Source organism: Lepisma saccharinum, chromosome 7, assembly GCF_977018435.1.
Source record: "Lepisma saccharinum chromosome 7, izLepSacc3.1, whole genome shotgun sequence".
NCBI lineage: Eukaryota > Metazoa > Arthropoda > Insecta > Zygentoma > Lepismatidae > Lepisma > Lepisma saccharinum.
Genome location: NC_139235.1, coordinates 81576403 through 81589817, shown reverse-complemented (window position 1 = coordinate 81589817; position 13415 = coordinate 81576403). Strand labels below are relative to the sequence as shown.

Below are 13415 nucleotides of genomic sequence, written 5' to 3'. Positions count from 1 at the left end.
GATGATTTTCGCAATGGATAAAGGATGAATAATGTTAGCTCCCCAAGTGGACGGATGAAACTACGCCCATGAACAAGGGACCCTGGCTTTGTGGTACCGCGTTACTTAAGCATTCCACTACAGAGGCCGGCAACCCACAAAGCCAAATTTGCTTCTTGAAGAGTATACTGTTTATCTTTGTAATTAAGCTAATGAGACGACGATTACAACGTAATTTTCATGTTCTGCTCAATTCCTATGGGGTCATTTTATCTGGCAACGTTCCCAAATGGGTGTGGTGAGCAGGCGTGTAACATTAGGAGTGTCGCAACACAGAGCCAGAATTCGTGTTCCCTGACAGAAAGCCTGGTGACAAGGAGGTAAGTAGTGATATATTCAGTGTTGTTATTATTACAATTATTTACAGACCGTGTTGTAGTCCCAAAATGTTCAGAGGGTACACGCTAAGTTTCACGAAACGTTAAGGGGAACTTGGTTTCCATTGAAATCTTTTAACTTCTGCAAAAATATTGCCATTGATGATAGAATACTGATGATGATGATGATGATATGCCCAAAATTCCAGTGGCGTAAATAACACCCCCGCGGTGCGGGGAGGAGCACGAGCTTCGGTGCGCAGTAAGAATGATAAATTAAGAAAGACCGAAAATTCACAAAAGTTTTCCTTTCGGCGTTAAAATACACGTTCAACCAAATATATTATATTTTTACGTCCCTACAACTGCAAACAGAGAATGTTAATCACTAGAAAAGTAAAAAGTGAATTACGAGATTAGAAGAAAACCTTCATTAGCTGAATAGTTCAAGTCATCGACACGCAAGAAAATGCGCTGGCAACGCTGACTTTTAACATTGCAACGAGATCTGCAAATAATATGACATGTTGGCTAAAAAACAAAATCCGATATTACTACTTCCTTTTCAATACCTTGATTTACTATCATTTTTCGATTCGTTGGTTCACTTCCCGTTGCTCTACTTTTCTCATAAAAACTGTGTTCCTTGCAATATTGCCGTGCACTGTTTCACAGAAGGAAAAAAATGACGTCACCGACGCGTAACCGGACTTCTTTGAACGACTGTAGCGCCGAAATGACGCACCAACGATAAGAATGTTACTGAGAGAAGTTGTCCGTTTTGATGTCATCTATACGGTTATGTGGTCCATGGGCACCATTAAAATGACAGCCTGTATAATTTTTTACAGGTTGTCTGTTCGTTCTATTAACATTTCGTACCAGTTCTTACATTGATTCAAATTACATGTATGTATTTACATATTTGTATATGTCTAATATAAATTAAGGCGGTAGAAAGAAAAGCTTTTTCTTCTTTTTCTCAACGAGTAGGGTCGCACAACTGGAAGTCGCTGGGGAGGGGACGCGAGCGTGTTAGTTACGCTACTGCATAATTCCCAACATGAATGAGACACATTACAATAAAGAAGACATCTATAAGTATGAAACGCGTATTTTAATTATTCCATTGCATGAACGCACGCAAGGGATACAGTGCATCATATTATTCTATTCTATTTCCTTGTTTTTGTGAATTTTCAGTTTGTGTACTGTTGTTGACAATAATACTGCTAAAAACACTAAAAATGATAAACTTGTAAAACAATTCTTTGAAGACCGCATTACTTACACTACGCAATAAAGACTTCTTCTGGAGACTTTTTTGATACATCGCCACACTTGTCACAAGAACATATGACTTGTAGCTCGTCACAAGAACGTTTTGCACAAACTCTAAAATAAGCGTCATTTCCAGCAAGGTAGGCCACATCTTAAGATATGATAATAATATATGAATTCATATATTTCTCAGGCTTAAGCTGATCAAGTGGTGGGCTTTCTCGACATTATATTCCCGATCACGCGAAACCAGAAACAAGTTGACAGTAGCGCAATAAAATCACTGCGGGCAAATTACATAAGTATTGCAAGTAAACTATTAAACTTTCGTTAATGAAACCAGTCCAGAACGAACGAGGAACTCAAACAGTTTTTAATAACACCAACAAATGTTCAATGTATGCGCCACGGGTGACGCATCAACACGATAGGTTGTTGTTGTTACTTTATATTGGCTCACACCGCCTATCCTTTGCGGTTTCTAGCCATCGGTACTGCTTTATGTGATCCTACTTCTGCTTGTTGTCTTCCACATTGTTCCTTATGGCACTTGCACTATACACTTTCACTTTCACTCGTGAATTTCATCATGGGAGGGTATCCTGGTGGGTATGTTAAACTTTGTTCTTCCTTGTTGTTTTTGTTTACATGGAAATGTTGTGTTTTCGTGCGAAGCTATACAGTGCCCACATGATGGGTGTTCGAGGCTGACTTATCAGGGTTGGGATTGACACCGAAAATGGAACATCTAGGCAAAGTAGGGTTTTGTATAACGTTTCCCGATGGACTTGTCGTAAGGTGCATTGAAAAAACAGATGCGTTATTGTTTGGCTGGGTTCTCCGCATTGACAAGAAGTTGTAGGTACCGCGTGTATTCTTGCCAAATGTTGATTCACGAGAACGTGACTGTGCGCATTCTCAAGGTGATCACTGCACGAGATATTTTCAAAGATTGATACCAAGGTTGCTTTTTGCCGGTTTGCGCGTTCCACTTGTAGGTGGTTGTGTTTTGGATTTCATGTGCACACCGTTCACCCCATTCGTGTTGGATTTTCATTTTTACTCCAGGGAGCAAGTCTGTGTCAGGTAATCGTAATGGGGTTACGTGTTCGTGTGTTCGAACTTGTTTTGCGTAGATGTCTACTAAGTCTTGGGATTTGTTTTGATTGGTATGTGCCTTGATGTAGGTGAAGGTCACTTCCTGCCCCTTTTTGGGATTGTAACGCTGCACTTTAAATAAGATAAGGAAAAATCGTAAGTTTGTAAGCTGCTGCGCCTGCTCTTGACAACGTTTGGAGCACGCTCAATATTGCGTAACATTCCGCCGAGAAGATTCACGCGTCGGTATAATTTAAATTGTCTAATTAATTTCTGGGACGTGATATAAAATATGCAGAACCTACTTCGGTATCGTCTTTTGATCCGGCAACACGATAGGAACGCAAACTGTTTGTCCGTGCATGTTTCGTTAAGCTGAGAGTTCATATCCCTGCCACTAGGTGACACTCAAATCAGTCACATCAAATCTTGTTTTGGTCCTCAAGATCACTGAACTTTACACCGTGTGACTTCTTTTTGTGGGGTTTCATCAAAGACAGGGTATTCGTCTCACCACAGATATATACCCTTATCCATAGGCGTGCGCACGAGGGGGAGGGGTGCAATTGCCCCCTAATCATGGACGTCCGCATTTTTTTTCACGGAGGGACAATCAAGGTATTTTTCCAAGGGGCATATTACCCCGATAGTGTTACCCCCTCAGAAAACACCACTTGGATTTGAAATTATCGCATTAATGTAAATTACTGTGACTGAAATCAAATTATAAGTGTGAAATATATACGTTTAGGTTGACATTCGATTTCTAAGGGGGAGGTGTGGCCATCCTTGCCCCCCTCTTCCAGACGTCCATGTCCCTCCTACATTATTATCTTATCTTATCGCTGTTATTAATCGATATTATACTCTTAGGGAAAATTAAGTATTTTCAAGCCGATTAAAGCTCATAGCAACTACCGGGCAGGGGTGCAGTGGCGAAACCACAGGGGAGCAATGGGCATTGCCCCTCCCTAACCTTGACCGGAAATAAATTCTAAGGAGGGCAAACATTGAGGTAAAAGAAAGCAAGACTAGTATTATCTAAGAGTAGCAGGACAAGAGAATACTCAAGATGGAATTAGTTTTCGCGTCTTTCCTGTATTATTTCTTCCAGACGGCCAAAAACACCTGCAAGGGGACACAGAAGGAAAATTGCCCCATCGATATCAAATGTTATACAAAAAAAAAAATACATTTCGTAAAATTTTCTTGCTCGTTTCGCTCGCAATATCTTGTTATTCTTACAGTCTTGTCAAGTTCAGAGCCGTAGGTAGGGGGCGGCGGGAGTTGGCGCTGGGCGCGGAACGATCTAAATTAACTCTTTTGTGCCATATTAAATCAATATCGTTTTCAGTTTTCAAAAATTTGGATCTAAAATTTCCTTGCTCGCTTCGCTCGCATTTTTTTTGTTTTCTGTATTCATTAAAAATTACCAGAGAAAGATGCTATAACTGCTAAGTTCATCAGAGACTTGCTGCTAAACAGTTTTGTCTTAAATGCATGAACACAATTGTTTGGAGGAAAAGGAGCGCAGAACAATTTATTTATACGTTATGGTGCCTCTATGTTGCTGCATTATGGCTCCCCGATGGCGCAGTGGTAGCGTCGTCGCCTTGTAATCAGGGGGTCCCGGGTTCGAGGCACATAGTGGTTCCGATCCCACTTTAAACTGTAGGTTCAGTCCCGATTAGCTTTACTGTACATAAAGTGGACTTAAAACACCAAGTCAATCAATATGTTGCTGCATTATACCATATATGCAATGGAACTAAAACAGTGAGATAAAATGAGGTTTATCTTTCCCTACTGATCTTTAATCAAGGATTTTGTTCCCCTCCCCCCCTAATCAGAGGGTCAGCTCTATATTACATATATGTACGCATACAGTATATTAGGGCTGAGCCGATACCAGTGGTATCTACCGATATCAGCCGATTTTTTCCTGGGGGTAGAAGTCCTGAAAATGAATTTCTCATTACATTACAACTTACTATACTATCCTGCTAAGGAAGTAAAATGAGTTACCACTATTTAAATTAGATATTTGTAGGATTTCTGGGGGGGTGGCTTCAGCCCCCTGGCTGCCTGCTGCTTTGTCGGAACTGGACCTACAGTGTAAAGTGGAATCCGAACCACTATGTTTAAGGATTTGATTTTTACGAATACTGGAATATAGAGGTTGTCAACAGCTTGTTTGACTTTTTGTTTCAATACTTGCAGCTCTGTCCGAAACAAACAGCAAAAACATGGACAATATGCTTGCTTGTTAATGCTTATGCATCCCATTGTAACCCGAGCTACAGCTCTGATCACAAAGTAATCAACAAATATTCGAAAAGGGATAACTAACTTTTAAAAACCGGAGAAGGGAATGCAGAAATCACAGGAGCGTCCAAGCGGGCGGAATGAAAAGGTTAACTGTAAACCTGTAGGACAATTAGCAAGAACGATACTCGGCTATTTTGACGATTCCATGGGCGTGTCAATTATCTGAGCGATACTCGCTCAGCAAGATTTTCGCTCGTTGACCAGGCAGATCATTAACTTGACGCTGTGTGCTCATTGTTCAAAATATCAGTGCCTTTGAATAATCTGTGATAAATGTGGCTGCGTCGAGCAGACAATATTTCAGTGTTTGAAAAGCTGTTTATTTTTGGCGATGTGGACAAAACCGTCGAAAATTTCATTTTTATACCCTTGCACAACTTTCCAAAACTACGGTGTATATTCATTAATATTTAGTATGTATTATTTGGAATAAAAAACACATTAATGTTAATACAATTACAAAAACTGGAGCAGTGCTCGCCGAGCAACACCTATTTGGCCGTCAAGTAGCTGAGCGATCAAGTTGCTCACTGAGCACTCAGATATTGACGCGCCCCATGTCGTAAGAAACTTGCAAATAAAACTGAGCACATTTTTCTCATTAACTTATGATTTAAATACTTGATGCGCCTTACATTGAGTGTGATAAAGCTCTCCTTAGTAGAATAATGTTTATATAATATGTTCTTTAGGTTTGCGGATCTATTGTATAGTTTGCCATGTCAGACAACCGCTTTGAACCTTTGCCAACAAAATCGGAAGCAGTTGTGGACAAGATTTCAGCAGACGATGGAAAATTCCGAGGAAGGACAGTGAAGAAGACTTTCAAATGCATGAAACCAATTACAAAATACTTCAAGGAATACTGTGACCACTCTAGTCTTCACGGATTGCAGTACCTTGGGGAGAAGAAAACTACAACATTCGAAAGGTAAGGCTCCCAAATTATTGATCGAGTTCTGAATTTAGTATAAGAAGCAGTGACGTATTCTGAATATTTGATCTGGTTTACCGCAACAAAACCTTATTTATTGAACATATTTAATATACAGGGTGTTCCGTTCAAACCTCCCACATTTCAATTCATCATTGCTGAAAGGTTATGAAACATACTGGAATGCGAGTGGTACTAGACGAAAGAGAAACTCAAAGAATTTTATTGCATGAAGCATATTCCATATTCTCTCCGTTAATTTCTTTGCACTGTAATGATTGATTTGGTCTCTGCATACCAGAATACAGATTGTGCGCGCTGCTGCGGAGTCGTCAATGTGCTTTATGCGATTGTGGCGCTGCATAGTGAGAGAACGGCGAACTTCAAGTCATGCAATAAATTTTTTTGAGTTTCTCTTTCGTCTAGTAATACTCGCATTCCATTATGTTTCATAACCTTTAAGCAATGATGATTTGAAATGTGGGAGGTTTGAACGAAACACCCTGTATATTAATTAGATATAGTAATAGAAATAAAACACTAATTTATAGTGTTATACAACTTAAAATTTTCCGCCAATTTCGATATTTTTCATAAAATCTCCCTTTCTACCGAATTTGGACTTAGATTTCCCTGCACCAAAGGGAATTTCCCTTCATGTAGAAACACTGCCTCTGCCAACCGTGGCACAGAAAGCAGGGAGCAACAAGGAGTGTACTTCCGCCAACGTTGCTTGCAGCGGTAGAACTGACGCTCCACCCCGCGTGTTTTTAAATAGCCACTCGATTCGGCTCCCTCGCCCTCCCCGCCTACAATCAGGGAGGAAACCCAGTCTTCAGAAGGGTGTGGTGGAAAACGATCAGTGGTGTACATAAACCAGTCTGTAAGTTCTTTAAATAGTTTACTTAAATGCTGGTTTCAGAAGCTTGTATATCACCTGCAAATGATACGTAATTATATCTTTCATAAGCCTATAACTTCCTTATCATTAACATTTTCATAAATCTGACTTCACCACTGAATTCCTGGTGAAATTCTAGCCCAAAACCATACCCCACATGCCCCCCTTTCTCATTTAAAGAAATGAAGTTGGATCCAAGATGGCGGACGATGTCATGACATGCACCAAAAAGTTTCCCCTTAGGCCTAACATTTTACTACCATGACTAGAGCCCGGAAGTTTGGCAAAATGCCTCTTTTTATCTACTGGATATATTGATAAAATTTTTCCGGATATACGTTTTTTATGTTGTTTCGAATGTTTTAGAAGCCTTTTAATTTTGCCTATTTTGCCTATTTGGGACCCCACTGCCTATTTTTAATTATAATGCCTTTTTTTTGTCTTTTTCAATGAAATTGGACCATTTTTTTTAAAAAAAATGTGTGTATATAAATTATTTTTCTCCCAAAAAACGTTGTTGGCATTTATTTTTCTTCCGTTTATTATGTGAATAATTTTCGCTTTATTTAAGTAATATTGAACTCACGTATGTTTCAATATTGCTGAAGGAGAAAAGTGTGAGAGAAAAGTATTTCATGCTGAGTTAGGATATTGGCTTTCGGTTAACATTTCCTTGTACATGATTGACTGCTGAAAACCTGTTGCAGAACATCTGCACAATTACGTCATCACGTCCAGCGTCCGTGTGAGGACGTTATTGACAAGAAACAGCACTAATGCCCAAGGGCCTTTGCATGCATTCCAAAATCAAGTTCTCTATCTTTAGTTTAGTTCTGCACTTTGGAGGGAAACGATCGTGTATTTGTCATCATGCTGAAATTTAGTGTGCCATTAAGTGGTAAGTTACATGGTTACGTGCGTGAATTTGGTGAAAATTGAAATGCTCTTCCCAATGTAGATTTTAACATTTTGCCAGAAATTATATATAAAAGTAAGCGACTTCCAAATGTGCCTTTTTTTGTTTATTTTGCCTTTTTTTTCATTTTTAGTGCCTATTTTCCACATTATAAATGCCTTTTTGCCTGCCTATTTTAACGAAAATAAATGCCTGAACTTCCGGGCTCTAACCATGACCAATTGCTGCAAGCTACACTCCCTTTCATTTTACAAAGGGGTGGTCAGGGACTTTTGATTCACCTTGTGGTTCGCATAATGTATAATGAGCAATTAAATGTAAAAAAATATATGAGAAAGGTTGGTTTACTGCCTCTAAACGCTGTAACATAGAACATACGCAACTGAAACGAAGACTCATGTGTTAAATTAACTTCGAATTTTGTACAAGCTCATTAATGGCTTTTAAAGATCCAGAAAAGTATAAATTTGTGTGAATTATGTAGTAAAAAATGACTAAATCTTTTTTTTTTTTTAGCAGCGTTTGGAAACAGTTATTTGTAACGTTTCGAGTACACTTACTTTTTGAAACAAATAGCCGTAACTCTGTATTTTCTTTCATAGCCAATAACGAAAATAGTATAAACGATAATAGACAAAATTATGGTTTGTTGACGAAATGGAAATAAAAATTTTATGTTTTCGTATTTAAAACATATGGGTTTTATTTTAATTGATGGGTTTAATTTTAGATGGTAATCAGTCAAATGACAGCCCGTTTATAGTTTATAAGTGCAGAGATAACTTTGAACAACGTAACTGCAAAACCTTCAATTTGTCTACTTTTTGAAGTAACGGTAACTGAGTTACTCTTTTAAAAGCAACTCTAACAGTGATAGAGTTAACTTTGTTTAAAAAGTAACGCAAACTCACTTTCTTTAAGGTAAAGTACCAAAGTTTGAAGAACTTTGTAACATTTAACTTTCTTGGTAGTCGTCAGTATCGAAATCATGTTAGCAACTGTAAGGTACTATGTTTTAACTTTTACTTCATCTCGAACTAAGCCCCGCGAAACGTTAAGTTTGCAGCAACTTATCGCATATACAGACCCAAACGTGCGCGCAGAATATAGTTCCGCTGCAATACTGACGATTTTCTCACTGTCTGTGATATGAACAGCTCGGCGGTTGAGGCAAGACTGGCACAGAAGATTCTGAGCGCCGTTCTCGCGCGGATTAATATATACAACCTGCTGCAAACTTAACCTGTCGCGGGGCTTAGAACAATCGTTGACTATTAGGGGAAAATAATAAGTATCACATGAGCACGCCCCAATAATTTAATGTTAACGCAGCTATATTATCTTTGTATTAGGTAGACATTTTCCCCCTTGTAGTTCCGTCCATGTCTTTTCTGGCCCTGAATGTCCATTCATAAATTTCATCATTTCATCACTCACCTCCATCTTCGCAAATTAGCCAAGAGGCACAATACGCGAAGTAAAATAAACTAAATCAATGAATCAATCAATCTTCTCTTTTGTTACAACACTTGCAAAATTTTAATTCCTGCAGATATTGATTGGTCCTTCTCCGTGGCTGTGCGGTCTAAGGCGCTGTGCTTTGGGCTCCGACTGCGGGGCGGCATAAGTTCTCGGCCTGTGTATAGGACTGGTGGTAACCCACCATCGTGAGGAAATTGGGGAGCTACGAGTGAGTAGCGTAACCAGGTCTCGGATATCTCCTACAACGGCTGAGGGTTCGACGTGCTGACCGCACGTCACCCCATTACTGGTTGAAGATCTCCATACATCTACGTAGGATTGTGGGAGGGAGACTGGCAGTCCGGAGATAGGCCAAAGTTCTTACGGGCTGTAGAGTTCGCTTTTCTGTCACTTTTCGCTAATCGCGAAGATGAGGATGAGTGATGATATGATGAAATTGATGAAGGGACACTCACAAAGTACAACCATACTCAAGCCGAGATTAGAATCCGTGACCCCTTCCTGTAAATAAAAACGAACACCCTAGATGTTGAGGGACGTAAAAGAGAAGATGCTTTTAACAACCATTCTTCTCGATACAAAGAGGTCATTTTTAATAAGCATGTCGAAAAGTATAAAAGGAGTCAATTACCAAGAACTGTAAAATAAAAGTACAGTCGTACGGAATTATTGTGTATTATTCTTTAACATACAATCTCATGACAATAAAACACTTAAATTGTGAAAATTGCAAGTGACGCAACGAAATACATGCAAATCTTAATGTTCTTTGAGTTCCGATATGTCTTCTGTTCTTGACCATCATCTTCTTAAAAATCCTAGTTTTACAGCATTACTGTGTTCCGTCATAGGGTTCAAATCAAACTTGCAATTTAATACAATAATGGCATTCCAAGCTTTGAAACCCCATGTCCTTTTAATGGGAGAACAGTTGCCTGCCAGCAGCGCAAGGACATAACTATCGTGCTGCCATCTATAATGGAGTCCAATAGTGTGACGTCACAGCAGACGACGCGCTGGGACTGAGTCTACACAATGAGAAAACGTGTTTTCTTCCTATCCAATTCAATGCTATTTTCCTTCGGAAGGGGTAGCTTTAATTATTGTGACAGCAGTTATGAAACAAAATTGTGATGTGCATCGTACATTAATGTAAAGATGAGATTTCAGAGAATACGTCTATATATAGTATATACCTTACAGATGAGAATGTAAAGAATAAATGGAGTAGGAAATCGAGTAAAGCGAATGCTCCATAAGAAATCTCAGCCAATGGGCGTCGTCGGTTCAATCGCCTGAGGCTGCTGGTTTCCCATCATCCATAGGGGCAGAGTGGCCGACTTGAGATCGGGTGAACTTCGGCTCGGCTTCGGTTGTGCTCGGAACTGGAATGTCCAACTTTTGTATAAAAATGCATGACTTTTTTACTCCGGTTATTCTTTGGCCGAGTCTGCTGCCACGCACGTGTCAGCAGTAAGAATAAGCGTCAAATTTTCTCCTGCCACGTAATTCGTCTGCTAAGATGATGTTACAAATCTTAAGAACAGATTGAGACGAGAGAAATGCAAGTTTATGATTAGTGGGAATGAATGTACAGTTAATTTAGGCCCTTTTTCTGTAGAAAGCATTTAGCGATATTATTTTAATGCTAACAGAACCTAGCCTAACTACGAGAGCATTTGTCTATATTAGAAGAATGCTAAGGAACATAATCTTAAAGAAAATTCGTGAAAGTAATCGCTACAACTTCACAGTATGTGTTACAGACGTAATTGCATGCATAACATGATGAAATCACGATAAGTCAAAGACCGAGTCTGCTGCCACGAGCATCTTTTTTGAGGTTCCAGCAGAAAAAGAACGTGGCAGCAGACACTGCCTTATTCTTTACCTTATCCTCTGTAAGTTATGTGTGATATATAGTCGTATTCTCCGAAATATCATCTTTACACTGATGTACAATACGCATCATAATTTTGTTTCATAACTGCTGTCACAATAATTAAAGCTACCTCTTCCGAAGAGAAATAGCATTGAATTGGATAGGAAGAAAACACGTTTTCTCGCTGTGTAGACTCAGTTCCAGCTCGTCGTCTGCTTGTGACGTCACCACTAATGAACTCCATTGGCTTTGCCTGACCAGCCCCATTCCCATCAGCTGACCCCCCTCTCGCGACGCTCATGGAAGGGGAGACCTTTGCCCCTGTGGACTTTAAAACGCAGCATTCTGTGACTTTTCAGGTTTTGCTGGATGCTGTTCTTGATTATATCGCTCGCAGCCTGTCTGTTACTTATCCAGAAGCTGTGGCAGAAATGGGACACGTCTCCAGTCCTGGTGACATTCTCTGGCAACACTGTGCCGATCTCAGACGTCCCTTTCCCGGCAGTCACCATTTGCAGCAATCTAAAGGTGGACAACTCAAAATTCAATTTGACGGAAGTCGAGAAGAGGAGGTGGAACAACAGAACGGACGAAGAGTAAGTGAAATTGACAAATGGCTCATAAGATCTCTGAAATGCCCATGAATGCACCTAAGGAAGTAATACTAATATCCATCTGGAAAATGCATGAAAGCCTCGAATATACATCCGCAAAATGCATGAAAGCCTCAAATATCCACCGCAAAATGCATGAAAGTCTCAAATATCTACTCGCAAAATGAATGAAATCAGGAAATATCCACCTGGAAATTGCATGAAAGCCTCAATATCAACCCACAAAATTTATGAAAGCAGCAAAAGGAATGATGGTGTTACATTTAGTGACAAATATCAACCCGCAAAATGCGGGAGCGGGGTGATCTCCCCCCCCCCTAATTTTGAACATCTGCATAATGGTATAATTAAAATTTTGATTTCATTTTTGTTATTTAGCGTCGATTTTCTGCCACTTTTGGCTAATCGCGTCGACGAGGATAAAAAATGATTAAGGGAAACACACAAAGAACACCCAGGTCCAGGTCCAGGTTGGGATTCGAACCCTGAACCCATTGCGTCGTAGGGCGCTGTGCTAACCACTCCCCCACGGACGACGGCTCGTCTCCTTCTGGTCTAGCCTTTTAAAAGCTTTCCTTGTTCACGTTCTCGTTTCAATAAACCGAGGGTGTCTTGATGCCATTCCTAAAATTAGAAACTATATGTCTCTTACGTAATATATTTCCAGGAACATGAAATTGTCAAATTTGTCGCTGATATGCAACACTGCTCAGAGTGACGAAGAACTGGAGACCAACGAAGACACCATCAAGTTTCTCATGCAGGTAAGACCAAGTGAATGGTGCCATAAAGTGTCGGTAACTTAAGCTTTGCTCAAACGTTAAGGAAAAGAGGGCATAAATATGGAATCTTCTGTATATTCTCTTTGTAACGACTCAACTATTGTTAATAGTTGCAGGAGCATTTTAAAGCAAAAAACAAAACCTGCCGAAAGTATGGAGGTCCTCTCAAATTTGGCTACTTTATTCTATTCAAGAATCAAAGACCACATAATTTCAAGAAAATTATCAAAAATAAATAAATAATGTTTTTCATTTCGATTTTTAGATGTATTTATGTTCTTTCTCTGTAATAACTACATTACATATTTTCAAGTTATATATTCATTTGAAAATCCTTGATAGAAGTTGAGATTTTCAACAAATCTTACATTCATTCATTCATTCATTGTTTTCTGCCTAATTGGCAGGTTTTTCACTGCAATCTCCAGCTTTCCCTGTTCTCTGCCTTGCGCTTCGTAATAGCATACGACCCAGTTAATTTAATATCATCCATAAGCTGATATCTCTTTCTTCCACGGACTTTTCTTCCTTCAACCATTCCCTCCAAGGCATCTCTTAGCAGGCAGTTTCTTCTTAGACAGTGCCCTAACCAGTTTCTTTTCCTCTTCTTGATGGTCTCCAGTATAGATCTTTTTTCACCAACTCTTTTCAGTACGGCTTCGTTTCTTACTTTGTCCGTCCATTTTACACGCTCCAATTTTCGCCATGTCCACATTTTAAAAGCTTCGAGTCGTTTCTCTTAATTTCTTCTCAACGTCCAGGTTTCTGCACCATATAGTGCTACACTCCACACAAAACATTTCACTAATCTCTTCCTTAGACCTATGTCCATGGGTCCACA

The 13415-nt window shown here is 39.5% G+C and overlaps 1 protein-coding gene across 2 annotated transcripts in view; it reads left to right on the top strand.

The window, feature by feature from the left end:
• The first annotated feature begins 227 nt into the window (after positions 1-227).
• LOC145990297 (pickpocket protein 28-like) overlaps positions 228-13415 on the top strand; it is a 49931-nt gene continuing 36743 nt past the window's right edge. Inside the window, exons 1-4 of one of the 2 annotated variants that reach the window (XM_083125987.1) lie at positions 228-359; positions 5756-5994; positions 11538-11774; positions 12460-12556. In XM_083125987.1, the coding sequence (XP_082982113.1) occupies positions 5783-5994; positions 11538-11774; positions 12460-12556 (546 nt within the window). In that variant the 5' untranslated portion in view covers positions 228-359; positions 5756-5782. Of the gene's footprint in view, positions 360-2596; positions 2724-5755; positions 5995-11537; positions 11775-12459; positions 12557-13415 lie in introns of those variants that run through there. The other variant, XM_083125988.1, reaches the window with a different exon arrangement.